The following is a 20182-nucleotide window of genomic DNA, read 5'->3' on the forward strand; positions in this document are numbered from 1 at the left end:
CCGCCTGCTAGCGGCCGGGGGCGCGGGCTCGCGCAGGGCGGGGGAGGGTCCCTGGGCGTCCGGCCGCGCTGGCGGAGTGAAGGATGGGGAGAGGCCGGCACACAGCCGCACCGTCCGGCCCGGACCCGGAGTTTGGGGAGGTAAGTCTGCGAGGCGGCGAAGACTTGTGCCGGAGTGGGAGAGGATGGGTCCTGGGGATGACCCTAGGGAGGATCCTGAGAGGGGAGGATACTGGGGGGTGGTACCTACCGGGGGTGGGGGGGACGGACTCTGGGGGGGATCCTGGGAGGGTGGGCTCTGGGAGGGCTGGACCCTGGTAGGGGGCGGTGCCCTGCGGGAAGACCCTGGGAGGGGAAGACCCTGGGAGGGGTGACCACCGGGGTGGGGAGGGCCCTAAGAAAAGCCCTGGGGAGGGGTGCATCCTGGGGCAAGGGCAGGAGAATTTGCCAGGAAGATGGTAGAGAGGGCTGGTGGGGGGTGGGGATAGGGCCCTGTGGGGAGGACTGCGGGGGAACCCCCAGGGAAGGAGAGGACCCTGTGATGGCAGACGACCCTTGCTGGGGGCAGTTTCCTTGGGGAGGGAGTGCCCTGTGGGTGGAGGAGAGCCTTCCTTGAAGGATCAAGGGGCCAGAGCTGCCTGGTTTTCCAGGGCCTTTCCTGGGAGGTTCCACTGGGGAAGCTGACCAAACTGGCCAAGCTGGCGCTCAGGGATCCTAGTGCGATTCCTCTGAAAAAATGTTTACACGAGTTAGAGTTACACGTGGAGGAATTATTTGCTTTACGTTGTAAATCCCCGGATCTGAGCGTTTCCCTCTAATGAAGCCTGACTGCGCCAGGGTCCCATCCAGGACGGTCACTCATACTGTCCCTTCACGCACAGGCGCCCAGGGAGAGCCACCGGACCAAGGCAGGTCCCGAAGCCCAGCCAGTCTACCAGGAGCCCAGTGGACTGCGTTCTGCTTCGTGGGCGTGTCCCCGGGAACAGAGAGCGAGGAGCAGGAAGCAGGGCCGGCCCTCCTGTCTGCAAGCCTTCCACCGTGAATCCGCTGTGGTTTCATTTCCTTCCTGAACCCAGCTGTGATTTCCTCTTTTTTCTTTGTTGTTGGCAGCGTTTTAAGTGGATCCCTGCGTATGTAGATTTCGGGATCCTTTCGGTCCTAAGTGACCGAAAGCTAATTCAAACCAGCTCTCCCAACTGGGACATTCATGTGCTTGAGCTGCTGTGAAGTTAGGATCGTCGTCTTCGCCTTCTTTCTCTTTCCTTCCGGGCCAGCGTGGTGCGGGGCACACCCCCACCTGGCCGGCCCGAGGATGTGGCCCTAATGTCTGTTGACCTGAGCGGGGGTCAGGGCCCCCCCCCCCCCCGAGGTGGAGCTGGGTGAGTGCAGGGCGGAGCTGCTGCTTGCCCGAAGGGAAGGGACTCTGTTGGGAACAGAAGAATGACAGGTGGAGGCTGGCAGGGAAACCAGAGAGGGGGTGGGGAGGGGAGTCGGTCTGGAGAGGTCCGAGCTGGCTGCTCTCCCCAGTCTCAAGACAGTGGAGGGAGGAGAGTCCTCTTCTACCGCTCCACTCTCTGGAAGGTTCTGCCCTTGACTACTGTTCTCCTGCCAAGGCCATGCTCACCTTTGGTAGCAGCTGAGGTAGGGGCCCCACTCATTCCAGCAGCCGGTCCTGGGCCTCCCCGCTCCCTGGCAGCTGGCCAGGCGGTGAGCAGTGGGGGAGGGAAACCTGCCCCAAGTGGAAATGAGCGAGCTTCGCACCAAGTATCACCCAGAAAGCCAGCCGGGCTGATGGCAGGCGCAGAGTGAGACACGGGCGAGGCGGTCCCGTCAAGGCCTGGGGGCCTGCACCCTGCCTGGTGGCCTCTCCGAGCCTCCAGACTCCGGAAGGGTTTCCAGCATCGACACGCCCAGTCCTCCAGCTGTGAGGAGGGGATCTCAGCACCCCCCCAACCCCCCCCCACCCCCGGCCGGAGACCAGCAGGGTTCTGTGGGGGTTTTCTTACTTGCAAGGAAGCGCCTTCAAACGGTGATGGTGTCTGGGCGGAGGCTGAGGACCGAGGGGAGGACCCCAGGGCCTAAGTGGTGGATGAGGTTGCATGCGGGCAGGGTACTGACAGGTGTGCCGCGGCGCCAGCTCCCAGGACTGAGGGGGCCCCCTTGTCTTGGCGCCTCTTTATTTTGGAGCCCTTTATAAACCCCACCTCATTCCTTCTCCCTTTAATTCAGAGCGTGTTGGGGGCTGTGGGATCCAGCCCCTGGCCAGGGGCTTGGCACTCAGGGCAGCTGGGAAGTCATCACCCTGTCCCGGGGTCTGGCCCACCCTCTCCAACACCGGCAAGAGGAAGGCATTGTCACGATGGAGAAGTCGGAGGGGACCAGCGGCAGCCAAGATGGGTGGGCCCAGCACCCCCAGAATAGGGTGGTGGTCTTCCTGCCCCTGGGGCAGGCCCAGGGGGCAGCTGGTGTCCCTGAGGAAACAGGTGCGCCGGCGCTCCGTTTCCCATCACTTCTGATCATCGGTCCTCACCTCTGCGGTCTGCGCCACCGGGGAGGCGTGTAGCCATGGCGATCTTGAGCACAGAGCTCTGAACCAGAGGGCTCCCCCATCCCCCGCCCCGCCTCCGCCCTGCGCACAGGCACCGGGCCCTTGCACATGCAGGGTGCCGGGTTGCCGTCGGAGGCAGGAACCTGACCGTGTGGCCCTGTGGACACCGCCGACCCCGGCTCGGCAGACCCCAGCCTGGGCGGCCCAGGAGACCAGGGCTGCGAGCAGAATAAAAGCGCGTCTCTTCATCAGCTTATTTTTAGGCGTGTTACATAAGTGGCTCCATCTCGGCGTCACGTAGGGAGGGGGTCTCAGATTTAATTACAGGATGAGCCTTTGCTTTTCACGCAAGCTGTGTTCCTGGCAGGCCCAAGGATTTGTGAATTTTTGCTAAACAGAAGGAGCCCTTTCTGAGGTGGCCACCCGGCCAGACTTCGGAGGGTCTTCACCCCCGTCTCTCTGGCCGCCAAACCTGTCTGGGCTGGGCTTGGCCTAGGGGGCGGCCCCTTGTCTCAGATCGCAGGGACATCTGTGCTTGGCGAGGGGCCGTTTCTCTCTCCCTCTGCCTCCCCGCTTCCTCCCCGCTCTGAGAGAAGGAGCCACGCGGTCCAGAGTTCTCTTCTCCTTCCTGGATTAAAGTAATTGTAATCTGTAACCAGAAAGGTCCAGAGCGGAAGGACGGGCATCCCTAGCAGAACCTCATCTTCTCCATCCCCCCGGCCTGCACCACTGCCCCCCCCCCCCCCCCCCCCCCCCCCCCCCCCCCCCCCCCCCCCCCCCCCCCGCCCCGGCCCCCTGTCCGTGCCAGGTGCCCTCAGTGACTGGACTCTCCGAATTGTGTCCCGAGGACTGTTTTCTGGTTCCCGGCCAGGCCCTCCTTCCTTGTGACTTGTCAGCAGCATCAGCAAGAAAGCCGAGTGGCCTGGAGCAGGAAGCAGGCCCGGGGGAGCCCTGCCGCTGCCGCCAGGAAGGTCCCCTCGGCGCAAGCCGAGCCTTTGTCCGGCACAAAAGGAGAGCCGTGTTTCCTGCCGCTGGGTGAGGCCTGGCACCTCCCAGCTGGGTGTGCTGTTGAGGGAGGGGACGCCGAGGGCAGGAAGAGTCGGTTCCCCGAGCCAGTCCCCCGAGCCAGTCCCTGAGACAGCCCAGCAGGGTTTGGCCGCTCTCACGGCCTCTCCTAGCCCCACCTGGGTGCTGTGGGCGGCGGCAGCTGCTGCAGAACCCGAGGGTGATTCAGGGTGCAAACAGCGGGAGAGCACTGAGGGCCCCTGGGGGGCTCAGTCCGTTAAGTATCCGACTGGCTCAGGTCATGATATCATGACTGTGGGTTCGAGCCCCAAGTGGGCTCTGTGCTGACAGCTCAGAGCCTGGAGCCTGCTACGGATTCTGTGTCTCCCTCTCTCTGCCCCTCCCCCGCTCATGCTCGCTCTGTCTCTCTCAAAACTAAATAAAAACATTTTTTAAAAAAGGAAGCACCGAGCGCTGTGTCTGGCATGTGCCAAGCCCTTAACTGTGTTAGAGATTATTGTTATTAGCCCTTAGACATTTCTAGAAACCACCCAGATGCCACGTAGAAAGGGAGGTGAGAAGCTGCCTCAGGAAGGTTCCTGGCCCTTATGTGGAGGCGGAGCGGGAGCACTCCCCTCTCGAGAGCACGGGAGGAGGGAGAGGCGCTTTATGGGGAGAGCCTGGAAGGCGCTCGGGGCAGCCAGGTCACGGCTGCGGTGGGCGTCACGGTGATCACGTGTGGCCCTTCAGCTCTCTGGTCTTTCTCCCAGAGCCCTGTCACCCCCGAGTAACTTCCAGACACACCCCGACGGAGGGACGGCCCCAGCAGCCCCAGAACTGCCGGGCCACCCGAAACCTGGGACACGAGAGACGGCTCAGCCCGGAGGCCAGGATGGGGCAACAGAAAAACCAAGGGCACTGGAACAGGGCGTGGACTTTGGTTGACAGCAGCGAACTACTGTGATTTGTGACACAGGAGCACCATCACAGGAGGTGCTGACTGCGGAAAACGGGCGGGGGAGGGGGTATCTTTGCAATAGTTATGTAAATTGAAAACTGTCCTGAAATTAAAAGTTTATTAAGAGGGGGGTGCACCAGTATCATTGGCACCAGCCCCTACCTGGCCTGTATCTCACCTCTGTGGGGCCAGCAGGTGGAGCAGCCTCTCCCCCAAAAAGCCCGTCCTGGGCCGGGTCTGTGACAGCAGCCCCAGGCAGGAGGCTGGGCCCCACTGTGTGGCCGCTGCACCTCCAGGGCGACCAGGGCCAAGGCCGGGCTGATGGCTGCTTTCCTGCCACTCCAGAGGAGGGCTGTCCCCCCCCCTCCCGTTTACTTCGATTTGCCCTTTGCCCCAAACCTGCTCATCCTTGACCTGCACACAGTTTAAAGGCTTTCTTCTCTCCAACCAAAACATCGGCCCTGGACAGGACAGATTCCTCCTGGGCCTGCGGGGATCTGTGCCGTTACCTTGTCTGTCCCCGCAGGGAGCACAGGATACGTGCCTGGGAGGGAGGTGTGGGCTGAGCCCTGCCCAGGAGGAGAGCTGGGCTCTGTCCAGGCGGCCCCGCAACGACAGGGATGGAGGAGGGCCGGACAGGCTCAGCTGTGGCTTCAGGCCCGCCCCCACCGGCCCTAAGCGAGGCAGCCTGGAATGTTCTCCGTTCTCCATTCTACACTTGCTCCAGCCTCCCAATTCCCCCGGCTTCCCTCCTGGCACGCCCCAGGGGCCAGAGGGGCCCCGCAGGTGGAGGAGACCCTGAGGCAGGGCTGGGTGGGAGAGGTTCCCGGGCAACCGGCAGCCCCCTTACATAACCGCTGCGCCTCGGCGTGACTCCAGGGGCCGTGGGAGGCAGCGCGGGGGTGAGTGCCGGGGCGCGAAGAGGCTCAGAGTTTCTCTGGGGGCTCCTCCCCCCTCTGCATCTTAGCGTCATCCCGCGTCTGCCAGCTCGGTCCCCCACTTGCTGATTAGAATACGTTAACTGACAATGCAGATTTAAATAGTCCAGGCAGGTGATGTGGGCGCCCCCATACCTGGGCCACCCCGGTCCAGGTGAGGCGAGAGGGCTGGGTGGGGGGTGGTCTGAGCCCACAAAAGGGCGGGGGGGGGGCAGGGACACCCACGCCCATCAGGAGCACAGCTTTGGTGCTAGCCCTTGAGCCGGTGAGTGGGGCCTTGAGGTTCCCAGGCCTCCATCAGAAGGAGCCAGATTTGTGGTGAGGAGTCCCCAGGCTCACACGGGCACGGCTGGGCACACCGCTGCCCGGGGGACGCAGGGAAGACACTGGGTTCACGCGCGCTTGCTGCCCTCTGCCCGGAGACACAGTCTTCGTGCCCCTCTCTCTGCTTCTCAGCGGACTTGCGCGGCCCGGACAGCGATCTGGAAGGAGCTTCGGAGCAGAGAGGAGGGGCCGTGTTCTCTGGAGTCTGGACTCGGAGGACAGCCTGGAAAGGGGCCTTGCCGGTCCCCAGCCCCTCGGCGCCGCCAGGAGGCCGCAGACGGCGCTGCCTGGCGCACAGATGGCCCCCCGCCCAGGGCCGCCGCTTCTAATTTCGGCTGCCGGAGGCTCCGAGCGCTCTTTTTTTATTCCGTGTTTATTTAAAGCCGGATTTTAAAATGTTGCCTTCAGCCCTGAAATCTGACTTTTTCTTCTCGCTGCAGCTCCTAATCCCACCCAAGGGGCACGTTAAGACCCACTCAGGCTGGGCCGGTGGGCTGCCCTGCCCGCGTGTGCGCAGATGTCTTCTCCGCTGGCCGGGGTCGTCCTGTGAGGGCTGCCTGTGTCGGTGTCGAGTCCCAGGCCCAACTACGGCCACCCTGTCGGCCCCCTGCCCGGGGTGGCTCTGCTCCTGGGCCAGGCCTGCGCCCTGGAGGTGGCACAGGGATCAGGTGGGCAGCTTTGACTCTGCTCCCCCTGGGTTGGGAGCCCATGATGTCCAGAGGGTGTACCCCTGTGTCCCCATGCCGCTGGCGCTCTTACAGGACATCCGTATGCACGTGCCGGGCAGCGGGACAGCTTTGTCACACCGGCAGGGTGGTGCCCGAGTGGGTGACGGGCACTCAAGAAATGTGAAGTCCTGTCCTCTTGGGCAGCACATAAGAACTGGTATCCCCTCCTGCAGCTTGCCCTAGAATGTGCTAGAAAACTGTGATAGAACCGGACAGGCAGAAGGCAGAGGGGCGTGCAGGTGGGCACCTGTGAGCGACACAGTGTACAGAAGCCACAGAGCCACGTGGCCTCTGGCAGTGGGCTGGCGACACTGGGCCGGCCCCTCCGTGGTCCGGCGGGGACACAGCTGGAGTCGGTGCGGGCAGCTGGGCGCTTGTCGGAACAGCTGAAAACCGCCGCCACGCTTTCATCTCCCAGCGAGGTGTGCAGGATTTCGGAACTGCTTCCCTGGCAGGTCTGGCCGGAAAGTAATGTGATTTTGAGAAAAATTATTTTAGTGTCAAGCTTGAGAATATTATCTATCCCATCAGGCTTTCTTCTTTTTTTCTCTCCAAGTTGGAAGACTCAATATCTCTACAGAGGCTCCTGGAAAACTTAGCTCCGTGTGACATTGAACCCCAGGCCCAGCTGTGTGACCTTTGCTGGCTGATGCTGTGAATTCACACCCGGGAACTGGGGTTTTCTCTGGACCCCGGGGTCCAGCAGCCCTTTGCGCAGCCTCGGGCCCCAGTTTTCCGAGCCCCAGGGGCTGCTGGTGGGGGGTTTGATTGGAATTTTCCTCCATGGTTCGTTCTGCAGCAGGAGGGTGAGGGCAGAGACTTGCAGCGGACGCAGGCTCCGTCAGGGACATGCAGGCGGCAGGACGGGAACGTCAGCCGTAGGGAGGCCCCGCGGGCGTTCTCTGTAGGACGGGCACCTGCGTGTCGGCTGAGGTGGGCACAGAGGGTTGAGGGTGCAGGCGCCGGGAGCCTGTGCCGAGCTCTGCCTGCGGGAGCGGGGCCCCTGGGCTGCCGGCGTGGCGTCGGGGCGAGACGCCGCATCGAGGAGCCTTCGCTGCCACCTGGTGGTCAGCTCAGGAAGTGCTGCGGACGCGCGGCCGGGCAGGGCGGTGAAGGGCGGGGCGGGGCCGTGCAGGGCGGGGCGGGGCCAGGCCGTGTCCTGACCGCAGAGGGTCCTGGAGGACAGCTGGGGGTACGGGCTGCTGGGCGTCGACAGGATGGGGTCAGGGACAGGGCAGCCAAGCCACAGACCTCCCCGGAGCCTCCCCCACCCCACGGGGCCCGAGGGGAGGGAAAGGTCACACGGGTGAGAGAGGCCCCTCAGGGTGGCGCAGGCACTGCCTGGAGCCGGCAGAGGGGACCCGTGGAGAGTGCTGTGGTCTCCCCTGGCAACTTCGGCTCTGCGACAAGAATTGCTCTCTGTAACCTGTGCTGTCAAAGGGCCCGGTGACATCTCGTTTTACAACTGGGGGAGAAGTCACATAACAAAATAAATCCGTTGAAGGTACGTTCACAGTGCTGTGCGAGCCGCCACCTCGATCCAGTTCAGAACCGCGTGGTCAGCCCCACGGGAACCCCGTCCCCACCCGCGGTGCGTCCCCACTCCTCTGGCCAGCTGCTGGCACCCAGCAGCCGGCATCCGCGTGTGTGTTTGCCTGTCCTGGACACTTGCTGCCCGTGGAAGCCACGGCCCTCGTGTGTGGCTTATCGCCGGGGGTCCATCCGGGTCTCATCCGCTTTCCCCCGTGTGGATGGGCTGTGTTTTGCTTCTCCGTCTGCGGTGGGGCGTCGTGCATGGTTCCCACCTCTGGGTGGCCGTGAACGTGCGTGCGCAAGTTGTCAGTTCTGCTGTGTGTGCCTCTAGGGCGGAACTGCTGGGTCCGTAGGGAGTTCCTGTTTAGCTCTTTGAGGAACCACCAACCAAGCTGCCTTTCCTAGTGACTCCTGATCCAGGACCAGGGCTCCGATCTCTCCAGTCCTCGCCAGCCCTTGTGGTTCGTTGTTGGACTCTGGCTGCCGTGGTGGACGTGAAGCGGCGGCGGCGTCCGCTGTGGTTTTGATTTGCGCTCCCTGGCGCCTCGTGACGTGGCGCCTCTTCTCACGTCTGGCACCTTTCTGAAAGGAACCAGACTTCTCCAGAATTTCGTGGCTTTACTTCAGAACTCCATGGGGGAAGCGACCGTGGGGGCCGGCCAGCTCCTCTCGGAGGCTTCTGACCAAATCTCGGTCCCCCCAGCCCACGAGGGGACTCCCTGGGCCCAGTCAGGTGTGCCCTCAGCCCAGGCAGGGCGGGTGCACCCTCAGCCCAGGGCCCAGGCAGGGCGGGTGCACCCTCAGCAGAAGGGGCCCGGGCCTCTCGTGAGGCGAGCAATTCCTGCGTGCCTTCAGGACGGAGCCCCTCGGCCTGACAAGGGTGGTGTGTGTGAGCTGAGGGTCCTGGGGGGTCAGCTCCTGAGATGTTTGTGGGGCCCTGCGGCCCCGCGCCTGCCCCGCACCCCGGAGAAATAGGGCGCTGCCCTCAGACGCGCAGAGTGAATGGAAGTCCTGACCCGGTGCCCGCAGACGCCCTGGGTGGGAGCCCAGACCGTCTGCCACCCTGGCAGGCCTGTGCCGCCAGGTGGGGGCCGGGGAGCCCGGCTCCGGCAACGCGCCCGTCTGACCGCCGGCCCACAGGACGGGGGGGTGCGGGGGGGGGCAGGCTTTCGCCCTGTCTTACTGAGGCCCGAACCTGGGAGTGGCTTTCCCGGGGCCACGAGACCTTCCCGCCCGGGCACCAGGCCACTGCACCTGTCAGTGCTGGCGGTCAGCAGCCTCAGACTTGCGCAGAAATGGGCTTTGTCAAAAGGTCAGGGGGGTGATGGGGTCCCCAGGAAACCTGGAGAGCTGCCCAGGAACCCTGGCAGCGGCCACCTGGTCCATCAAACAGCGGCCCAGAGCCAGGAACAGGCCCCTGACCTTGGGGTCACACCGCACTGCCCTCCTGACCTCCCCAGACCGCTCCCGTCCGAGGCCCAGCCTCCCGGCTCTGGCCTGCCATCCTGCCCCGCTCCCCACAGCGACAAGCCTGCCCCGGGAAGGGGCCTGGCGCCCGCGGTGCCAGCAACTGATGCCTGGACCCCTCTCCCATTGGCTGGTCCACTGGGCACCACACACAGGCCACAGGGTCGCCCCTGGGGACGCGCGAGCTTATTTTTAAACTGAAACCATCAGAAGCCCCTTCCTCAGTACGGCCAGGCCTTGTGTGACCCAGAGGGCGGCCGCCTGAAGGCTCCTCACCGCCCCCCACGAAGAACTGCCAACACGGAAAAGCCCGCGCATCGGAGGCTTCTCAAAGCAGGCGCGGGCTGCGACCCCACTAAACATACGGGTTATTCTAGACCTCCTGTGGCTTCCAGGGGGGTTCTCTGTGTAAGTAGTCAGGCCGCCCAGCTAGAAAGGTTCCTTTCTTCCTTCCCAGCACGGGAGCATTTCATTTCTCTCTTGATCATACTGATTAGGACCCTCAACGTGATGTCCAATAGAAGTGGTCAGAGGTCCCCTTGCCTGGCTCCCGATCTCACGGGGGCGCAGCGGTCAGCCCCTGGCCATTGAGCCTGGTGTGGCTGCAGGATTTGGCAGATGCCTTTCATTATTATTACTATTTTAGTGTTTATTTATTTTTGAAAGAGAGAGACACACACACACAGAGCGCGTGAGGCAGAGACAGAGGGAGACACAGAATCATGAGCAGGCTCCAGGCTCCCAGCTGTCAGCATAGAGCCAACTTGGGGCTCAAACTCAAGAACCATGAGTCTGTGACCTGAGACAAAGTTGGACACTTACCCGACTGAGCCACTCAGGCTGCAGATGCCTTCCATAAAGAAATTCCCTTTTTTCCTAGTTTGCTGGGTTTTTTTTTTTTCAAAAAAAACATTGACATTTAATTTTGTCAAATGCTTTTCCTGCATCTACTGAGATGTCATATTTTCTTCTTTAGTCTGTTGACGTTGTAAATCACGTTGATTATACGCTGCACCGACCGTACGTTTCCCGGATAAGCTGCATTTGATTTATCCCAGAATCCACAGGTTACTCCAGGATAAAGACATTCCTGGACTCAGCTTGCTAATAATTTGCTGAGCACGCTGAGAAGCACTCCGGGCAGAACTGCTGTGAGGTCTTCCTTCCGTGTCCGGCAGGACCAGCTTTCTCCAGTAGGAAGGGCTGTGTGGTCCATCAGCGCGGTCTCGAGTGCGCTGGGCGGCGGTGGCTTTCCAGGGACTGGCCCGTTTCTTCTAGGTTGATAAAGTTACCAGCATCAGATTGTAATGTTTCTTTAGTGTCCTTCTAAGGTCTGTAGGGTCTATAGCGATGTTCCCTTTCGTTTCTGGTGTTATAACTTGGGTCTCCTTTGTCCTGGTCAGTCTGGCTCAGGATTTATCAAATGGACAGCTTTCCCAATAACCGCTTTTTGCTGTCGGTGATTTAACGTTGTTTTTAATGTTTTTGTCTTCCTTGATTTCTGCTATCATTTCCTTTGTTCTGATTACTTTGGATTTAATTTGCTTTTTTTTTTTTTTAATTTTTGAGAGAGAGAGACAGAGTGTGAGGGGGGAGGGGGAGAGAGAGGGCAACACAGAATCCGAAGCAGCTCCAGGCTCTGAGCGGTCAGCACAGAGCCCGACGCAGGGCTTGAACCCACGGACCGTGAGATCATGGCCTGAGCCGAAGCCGGACGCTTCACCGACTGAAACACCCAGGTGCCCTACATACTTTCTTTTTTGCTTAAAGTTAATTTGTTGTGGGAGAGCACGCATGTGCACACACACAGCCCAATGAGGGGCTTGATCTCCGGGACTGTGAGATCATGCCCTGAGCTGAAATCAAGAATCGGACACTTAGCTGATTGAGCCACCCAGGCTCCCCGAAACTTTTTTTTTTTTTAAAAAGCAAGCATTTGAATTTCCCTTAGAGGAAAAGCACCTTAGCTACAATCCACACACGTTCATGTTTTCGTTTCCATTTGATTCAAAATACTTTCTCAGTCCCCTGGTGAATCCCTCTTTAACCCATTCATCATTTAGTATCTGTGGGTCTTTCAGGGATGTGTCACCGAATCCAGTCATTACACCATGGCCTGAGCACACAGCTCCGTAGGATTTCAATTTCTTTTCAAGTTTATTTGGGCTTACCGCCTGGCCGGTGGGTCCTGGAGCACCGGCCGCCCCTCACCACGGGATGGGCGTCCGACCTCCCAGAGACCCCTGGAGCCTCACCCCTGCCAGGCCTCGATTCCCGCGCGCCGGAGCCTGCCACTGCGTGGGCGCCCGTTTTAGGTGGTTAGGCCTCCTTTGATCGCATTAGGCCTCCCAGACACACACCTCTGGTGATATTCTCGTTTTGAAATGCACACAGTCTGCGGGTGACATAACAGCCTGCCTTTCCTTTGACTAACGTTCCCAAGGTGTATTTCCGCATCTTTCTCTTACCCGCCTTCCCCTCGGGGTGGGCCTCCCACGGCAGCACAGAGCTGGGCGCTCTGTGTCCTCAAGTCCAGTTTGTCAGGGGTCTGTAGTTGGTGTGTCTGGACTGGATGTGTAACGTGGTTGTGACGAAGTAAACTTACATTTCCCACCTGATTCTTGTTGGTCCTCTCGCCTGCCTCCTGTCAGGTTGTTCGCAAACCTCGGCATCCCCGCGCCTCCCGACTCGGGGCTGGACCTCTGCACTTGAACTGGCCGCACCGGAGACTCCCACCCGCGTGCCACCCCTCTCAGCGGATCGGGACTCGCGGCACGGCGGTCGGGCACCCACGGGGGCTGAAAACCCCACCGGCGCTAGAAGTTCTGCTTTCAACAGCTACACGTGCAGTTTTAAAGACGGAAAAGGGAAACCGGTCTTTTATACGGACTCGGGTGTGGGCGGCTCTGTGGCTCCGCCCCCAGCCGCGTCCCCCACCCCTCCCCCCGCAGACAGGTCCGCACACCAGCTCGCCCCCTCCCGCCCTTCCCACAGCGTTTCTGTCCGCAGAACTCGGAACTCTAGGCCCAGTGTGCTTGCTCCTGGCACTTTCAAGGTCCTGCCTCTCCTCCTCGAGGCCTCTGTGGTTTCTGATCAGAAGTCTGGTCCCTCTGTCGCTCCTCCGCACGGGTTTCAGGATCACCCATCAACTTCCAGATTTCTTTCTCTGCCTTTAACAGTTTGATTATGACCTGATCGGACATGGGTTTCTTTAGATTTGCCCTGTTTGGGGGTGGGGGGTGGGGTGGGGAGGGTCACAGCATTTCCTGAATCTGTAAATTCAAGTCTTTTCCCTAAATGTGAGAAATTTTCAGCCAGTCTTTCTTCAAAAACCTGTTTTCCCTGCTCTGTTCTCTCTTGGGGTTTTCATTACACCGTGTTGGACTTTCTGGTCCAGTCCCACGGCCCCGGGGGAGGGGGGGCTGCCCCCTAGCTTCCTCTCCTTTCCAGACCAGATGCTTCCTGCTGGCCGATCTTGCGGTGGATGCCTCCTACCTGCTCTAGAGGCTGCTGAGTAATTTTTTAGATTTCTCAGCTCTGAAATTTGCATTTTGTTCTTTTGTACACTCGACTCCTCAGCTGAGATTTTCCATCTGTTTCCAGCGTGCTCGGCTCTACCTTCTGTGACACACTCACGGTAATTGCTTTCACGTGTTTTTCTGGTAATCCCGCCACCTGGATCTCGGAGGCGGCGTCTGATTGTCCTTCCCTTGGAAAGTGGTCACGTGTCCCTAATTCTTTCATGTTGAGAGACCCGGGGCTGTAGATCCGGCATCTTGGCTGCCGTGCTGTGTAGACCCTGGGTCAGTTGTCTGGAGTGCCCTGCTGGTTCAGGCCGAGGCGCTCCGGGTTCCCGTGCATGCGAGCACCGACGGGTGGGACAGGGCCTCCCTCCTGAGTTTGGGGTGCAGCTGATGAGTGACCATGGAAAGGAGCTGGCACGCAACAAGCCCGTGCTGTCACAGTGCCTGGCACTCTGCCCATCCCAAACTCTCCCTGTGGGCAGGGCTGCAGGGAGACCCTAGGCGGGTGGCCATAGGTGGGAAGGGGCAAACGCCTCCCCAGGCCAGAGTGCCCCATCCATCCCAGGCACCCCCCCCTCCCAGCCCCCCATCTCCGCTTTTATGAGCTTCCCCTGCGGCTTGTACTGGGGACAAATGTGCATCCAACCAAAATGGTCCCAGTGCCTGGTCCCTTCTCCTCCCAGCCCTCGGCCAGCCAGCTCCCCAGGCAGCCTTCTCGGCCAGATGGCGCCCCGCCCCGCCCACCGTAAGCCCCTCCCACCGGCTTTCCCAACCCCCACTGATCTTGGGCAGGAAACCAGCTCTGCCGCCAGGGTTTGAACTCAATGGTCCGTGTAACATTCGTGGGTCCTGCGTCCAGAGGAGAAGGAAGTCAGGTCAGCTCCTGTGGCTGGTGTTTCAGGACCAGGGCTCAGCCCGGCCAGGGTCAGGGTGGGTCTCGTCCTCGCAGGAGGGGCCCCTTGCCCCTTACACGAACCCACAGAGGGGCTGGCGGCCTCCAAGACCAGAGCCAGCGCGTCAGCTCAAGGTCACGCAGGGTTTCGGGGCAAAACCTCCCTCCGTGAACAAGATAAACATGTAAAAAGAAAGAGGGTGACGAAGCGGTAGGCAGGATCGAACTCCTCAGACTGAGAGAGGATCAGGTTCCTTCCCCAATCCCTAGGCTGTTTCAGGAGAGGAGGGGGCCCTGGCCCGTGCTGCTGCGGGATGCTGGTTGTGTCCCACGGGCAGCGGGCCGTGCAGACCTGGGCAGGCCGCACAGGCGCTCACCAGGAGGTGCCCCAGTGGGGGCACCGCCGGGAGGCCAGTCAGTGCACTGGGAAGGGCCGGCTGCGCAGACAGGCCTGAGCTCTGGGGGCCTGGGGAGCAGGCGGGAAGGAGAGAGCCCCCCCACTGGTGGGAGTCTGGGTCCCCCCGCAAGCAGGCCATCTGTTCCCTCCACGTCTTTGGATGGTCAGCTGCAGGGGGACTGATCACCGGATGGAAAGGCAGCCTGCTCCTGCTTGTCCACCAGCTCTGCCCTCAGGACCCTTGTGCAGTCTTGGGGACGGTGACTGTGTTACCTATCAGCAGCCAGACGGGAAGGCAGTGCCCATTTCCTGCCAAATCCCCCAAATTAGCAGACAAAGAGCCCCCTTCTGGCCGAGGTGTGCATTACATCTCAAAATCCTGTCCACTCCCTGGCAACCCGGCCGCATCCCATCGCGCCCGCTGGCCGAAGGGCATGGGAGCCCCCGCCTAGGTGGGACACCCCCGTCTTCCTCCTTGCCACTGCCTGCCGCTCCCCACCTGGGTACCGGGGATCTAAGCCAGCTCTCCTCCTGGGTACCCAGCTGGCGGCCCCCCTCCCTCTGAGGGGGCCTGCGGTCGGCGCCAGGGTAGGAGCCCCCTGTGCCCTTTCCGCGGCCCCCAGGCAGGCACTCGAGAGTGAACTCCTCGAAGGGTCGGGAGGCAGGGACCCTAGAGGAGACGAGCCACACCTGAGCCCACCCAGGTCCCCCACGGACCCCACTCCACGAGGCAACAGACCATGCAGGCGTCAGCTTTAATGGGGGGCTGCCCCGTCTGGGGCCCCGCCTTGTCGGGAGTAAAACGTCAGCAGGATTGTCTAACACCGAGACGAACCGTTAACTAGGGATGCCGCCTCCGGCCTCCGCAGTGTGGCCGGTGGCTGACGGTTCAGGGGTGGCGGGTCGGGGAGCCCTGGGTCTCTGGCAGGTTCCCGAGCCCGAGCTGTGGGGAGTCCCAGAGCCGGGCCGTCAGCACCTCCGGGCACCCCAGCAAGGCCTCTGGCTCTCGGGGCACACCCTCTGCGGCGGGCTGAGCCTCTGCACACAGGCCCCCAGGTGAGGAGGCCCGGGCAGCGCTCCTGTGGCTGTCCGTCCGGCAGCGACACGTCCCTCCTGGTCCAGCACCCCCAAACACCAGCACAGAAGAGAGCTTCCCACCCCCGAACCGACTCGGAGACTGGGCGGGTCAGGAAGCCCCCCGCCACCACCTGGAGGGACAGGGAAGGGGACGAGGGAAGGGGAAGAAGCTGGGCTTGACGCGCCTCCCACGGAGAGCGAGCGGGGAGAAGGAAGCCTGCGGGCCTCGCGGGGCCGGGGCGGAGTGTGGCACCAGGAGCCGTGGGCCTGCCCGAGCCACGTGGGGACCGCAGCCTCGGAAGCCGGGTTTGGCCGGAGGCCGTGAATGTTCGATCCAGAAAGGAGCGCAGGACAGCGGCGCCAGGGAGGGGCTGTGCAGAGCCGTCCCGTGTCGCGCCCTGCGTGGCCACACTGCTCCGGCAGCACCGGCTGGCCTGGCCCGGCGCCGGCCCCCGGGGAGCCGGTCAGTTGGGCCGTGCACCAAACTCTGTGGGCCCCAGTCTCAGGGCGTCCCCACCAGTCCCGCGTAACGAGGCCGAGTTATGAGGCTGCCACCAGGTCCCCCTGCTGGGGCCTGGCCTTGATGGGGACTTTTTCTGTAGAGAAAAGAAAGAGGTGTTTGTCGAGTGTAGAAGACCCCACGGGCAGAAACTTCCAGAGGAGCAGCGAGGAGCTGGGTCCTAGGGCTGCACGCGGGGCTGACGGGTGGGGCCCGGGCACAGTGGCCCGTCTCGAGCACTCAGGAGCCCCGCGCGGAGGGGCAGGGAGGGGCAGAAAGAAACTCGGAGGGACCGCCAGCCACCAGGGCCCTAGCGGGAGCCGGGGGGACCACAGGGCCCTGCCGCATAGAGGACCACCGGTCCTGGGTGGCCCCGCCTCGTCCCCGCTCTGCCTGTGGCACACGCCTCCCTGGAGGGGCTCGGCTCCTACAAGCTCCCCCCTCCCACCAGGCCTGTGCTCCCCCCGAGCCCCTCACCCACCCAGCTGGGGAGGCAGGAGCCAACTCCCACCACCAAGCGGACCTGCAGCGGGGCACTCTGCTTTATTCTAGAAGGCACGGTCCCCCACGGGCCAGAACCGGAAGCGTACCTGGCTTCCTCTCTGGGAGAGGCTCGGAGGGAACCTCGGGGAGGTCTATCTGCTCCTGCAAGAGACGGAGGAAGAGGCGGTGAGGCCATCTCAGCAAGAGCCCCACTGCGGAAAGTTCCAGAGCGCCTCCTCCTCGGCTTCCGGCATTGCTGAGACTTGACTCACCCCAGGGCTTCCCTAGAGACCCCGCTGACACCCTGGCCGTGCGCCCGCACAGGTCAAAGGGCCGAGGGGCAGCGCGGGGGGCGGGTCTGGGCCAGGCTGGCCGGCCCGTGGGCACCAGGCTGCCTCCAGGACAGCACACGGTGGGTTCGCCCCCCAGTCGGCGTCCCGGGCTGCTCAGGGGGTGCCTGGGTCCTCGGGAGGAAGGACATCAGGAGGCAGGGCACATGGGACACCAGAGGGCAGAGACACCCACGACCTGCTCAGCCCGCAGGCCCAGGGAGCGGCAGGCTGGCAGGCACGGTGCGAGGCCCCCGAGGCCCCCCGAGGCCGTGGCCCCGAGGTGCCCTTGGTCAGGGAGAACCCGCCCCCTTCGGGCCTGCACGGGGCAAGGCCACCGAGTAGAGGGGTGCGGGCCCCGTGCTCCCCAGGGAGTGACCAGGCCACGGCGGGAAAGAAGCCCATGTGATCAGAAATCACACACTGCCTCCCGGTGGGTGAGGGGTGTGCCCTCCAGGCACAGCTGCCTGTAACTCAGTTGAGTGCCCAACCCGAGGAACCGTTCTCTCCCGGCTAGGCTGTCCCCGCGGTCAGCGGGGCACAGGAGAACTGGCCTCAGCTTAGCACAAATCCTACTTATTTTAGGAAGGAACCAGGATGTGTGCCCCACCCCCCTCCATGCTCAGTCCCGGGGCTCCTATCACCTGAGTGATCACACTCAGTCCCGGGGCTCCTATCACCTGAGTGATCACACTCAGTCCTGGGGGTCCTATCACCTGAGTGATCGTGCTCAGTCCCGGGGGTCCTCTTACCTGAGTGATTGCATTCAGCTCCTCCAAGATGGCATCTTCATCCTCCTGAGTGAAGCTTCCTGACAGCAGCTCATCTATTTGCTGCAAAGGGAGGAGCAGAGGTGAGGGTCGTGGCCAGGTTGGGGCAGAGGGTGACGTGGCCCCTTGTGGAGGAAGGAGACAGCCCGTCACTCAAGGCCCCCCTCACTTGAGAGGAGGCGAGCACCAGAAGCGAGGAAGGCACGGCCCGCGAGGTGGCCGGGCACTCGCGCAGGTGGGGGATGCACCGCGGGGGTGGAAGGCGGGCCGGCGGCACCTACCCGCTGGTACTCCACGGCCTCCTGGGTCTCCTCCAGTATCCGCTCCACTTCTTCTATGGACATCACCTGACCGGTGGGGAGTCCGTCAGCGGGCACTGAGCAGCCCCTCGTGCACGGTCACTGGGACTCACCGGGCGCGGGCCAGGGAGGCAGGCGCGACCTGGCTCTGGGAGTTTCTGTCATGGGCCGTGCCCGCCTGCAGGGGCTCTGGGGCCCTGGGGCCCATCTTTTCAGAAGCCTCGACGGCACTGCCCAGATTCCCGCCGGCCCGTTGCCCCGGCCCCTCGGGCCCCCCAACCCACCCGAGCAGGTCCAGGCAGGGAGAAGTAAAACTTGACTTGATTCCTTCTGGGTTCGAAGTAGCACTGGGACTTGCCGGGAAAGCCATGGGTGCAGAGCCATCTGCCCGTCACCTCTCTGGTGGCCCTGGGCCTCTCTGGGCCTCACCTCTCTTCTGGCCACCCACCCCTGGGCTGTGATGCGGCCGTGTTCACCTCCTCTGGGAAGCCCTCCCAATTGGTCCACATACCCCCCGGCTCCCTCACTGGGCTCCGCCTCCACCTGGGCACGTGGACCCACTTTATCGTCTCTGTCCGTCGCTACATTCTCCAGTCGACACCCCAAGTGGATCTGCCACCAACACCCTCCCCCGGAAGCCACCGGCTTGCCCACATTCCCACCTGGCACAAACGCCTCTCTGGCAACGGCCTGGGCATGGGTGTGGCCTCAGGAAGGAGCCCTGCCCCCACCCACAGAGCCCGGTCCCCTCTGCCCCCTGGCCCTGCGAGGACCTACCTGGTGCATCTTCTTCAGACACTCGTTTCCAATCTGCAGCCCCTCGACCACCTTCATTTCAATCTGGGTGAACTCAATATTCTGGACCTGGCGCGGGGGAAGAGCGCCAAGCGGTGGTCAGGGGCCTGCCTTCTGCGCCCCCTCCCTGCAGCTCCCTACGGGCCCCGCCCCCACCTACCATCGTTTCCAGGCTGGTGATCTGGTTCTCTGTCTTGTCCAGAAGCTGCTCCCGGTACCGCTTCTTCTTGAGCAGCAGCTTGGCCCGTCTGCACAGGGAACCCGGGCAGGGACCCGGCAGCCATGCCCGTCGCTGGCCTTGCCCGGCACCAACCACCCCCTTCCGGCTAACCCCCCCCACCCCGTTCTAGGCCGACAGGGGACCGACGCCCCCTCCTGCACAGCCTGCCCTGGGCCCTACTCACTCCTTCCTCCCGTCCCGCAGGAGCTGCCGGGCGATCTCCCGCTCCCTCTCCAGCTGCTGGGTGACCCTCTTCTGGTATTGCCTCAGTTTATCCCGCTGCTGCTTCAGTTGCTGAGAGAGAGCAGAGCAGGCCTGGGTCCACACCCCTGCGCACTGCACTGGCCCCGCCCCCGCACCTGGCAGGCCCTCTGAGACACAGTCCTCCGTGGGGACAAGTCTGCCCCCCAGGGCACGTGCGGCTGCAGCTGGAGGCCGGGGACGCCGCTTACGTCCTGCCGTGTCCGCAGCGAGGGGGTGCACACCTCCTCGTTGCAGGGAAGACGCCTGCCTTCCTGGCCCTTCAGCCCGGAGACACCGTCCCTCGGCCTGGGTGCCTGGGTGCCCAGCCTCCTCAGCTGCGGGTGCTGATCCTCCCCAGGAGCGCCCCGCCCCGCCCCGCCCCTGCCCCTGCCCCTCGGGCCACGTCCCATTTGGCAGACTACAAAGCAGAAGAGGCTAAAAGCAGCAGGTGTGGCCGGGCTGCCCCCGCGGTAAACACGGCAGCGGCGGGGGGTCAGGGCACAGTCAGCACTCGGGCCTGGGGGTTCTCAGCTCAGCTTTCCATCCTAGGAACACACCAGGCAGTGATTTGTTTGTGTGCAAACCACGCCGTTACCGTCTGGGCCGCACCAAGCGTCCCCGGCAAGGAGACGGGCCTGGAAGAGAACCACCTTGGGGGTTTCTCGCTTGCCCGAGTCTCCGCCAGGGACCCCTGCCTCCCTGGCGCTGGCGCCCCCCTTCCCATTCAGCACCCCACGCTGCTCAGATCTTCTCTAGCGGCAAACACGCCTGTTTCTTCGCCACCGGGAGCCTCAGTTAACCTTTTAGAACACGGTTTCCGAAGCTAGGGGGTGGGGGGTGAAATCTGTCATTTGAGTTTGTTTCTCGCTTAGTACAAAATAACGTATTTTTGCTGCAGAAACTTTTGGGAAGAAAGCAAAGGTCAACTCTGCCCAAATTTTGGACCACCTCCTTCCTGGTGCGTTCTTCCCCTTGCAAAACCTCTTGACGTGCATTTCTGCGTATCGCACCGGACAATTCTCTCCACGGAAACGAATTTCTCTCCCGGACCCCAGCCCCCCACCGGGAGAGGCGGCGCGCGGCGGTGGCAGACGAGCCCACGCCCCCCGCTTGGCGTCGTGGGGGCCGCCCCCGCCGGCAGACCCGGGTCCCGG

At 62.7% G+C, this 20182-nt stretch overlaps 1 protein-coding gene and 1 long non-coding RNA gene across 2 annotated transcripts in view; one reads left to right on the plus strand and one right to left on the minus strand.

Annotated features, from left to right (window-relative positions):
• Window positions 1–6: 6 nt before the first annotated feature.
• LOC115282946 lies at window positions 7–2798 on the plus strand. Its single transcript, XR_003904815.1, has 2 exons — window positions 7–140; window positions 881–2798. It is a non-coding gene; the product is annotated as an uncharacterized LOC115282946 (long non-coding RNA).
• A 12251-nt stretch (window positions 2799–15049) lies between these two features.
• CHMP6 (charged multivesicular body protein 6) overlaps window positions 15050–20182 on the minus strand; it is a 5677-nt gene continuing 544 nt past the window's right edge. The window contains exons 3-11 of the mRNA XM_029927117.1: window positions 19624–19780; window positions 19238–19446; window positions 18970–19079; window positions 18726–18813; window positions 18548–18634; window positions 17753–17818; window positions 17454–17534; window positions 16480–16534; window positions 15050–15986 (exon numbers count right to left, since the gene is read on the minus strand). Of these exons, the coding sequence (XP_029782977.1) occupies window positions 15931–15986; window positions 16480–16534; window positions 17454–17534; window positions 17753–17818; window positions 18548–18634; window positions 18726–18813; window positions 18970–19079; window positions 19238–19446; window positions 19624–19780 (909 nt within the window). The 3' untranslated portion in view covers window positions 15050–15930. The remainder of the gene's footprint in view (window positions 15987–16479; window positions 16535–17453; window positions 17535–17752; window positions 17819–18547; window positions 18635–18725; window positions 18814–18969; window positions 19080–19237; window positions 19447–19623; window positions 19781–20182) is intronic.

This window comes from Suricata suricatta, chromosome 17, assembly GCF_006229205.1.
Source record: "Suricata suricatta isolate VVHF042 chromosome 17, meerkat_22Aug2017_6uvM2_HiC, whole genome shotgun sequence".
Taxonomy (NCBI): domain Eukaryota; kingdom Metazoa; phylum Chordata; class Mammalia; order Carnivora; family Herpestidae; genus Suricata; species Suricata suricatta.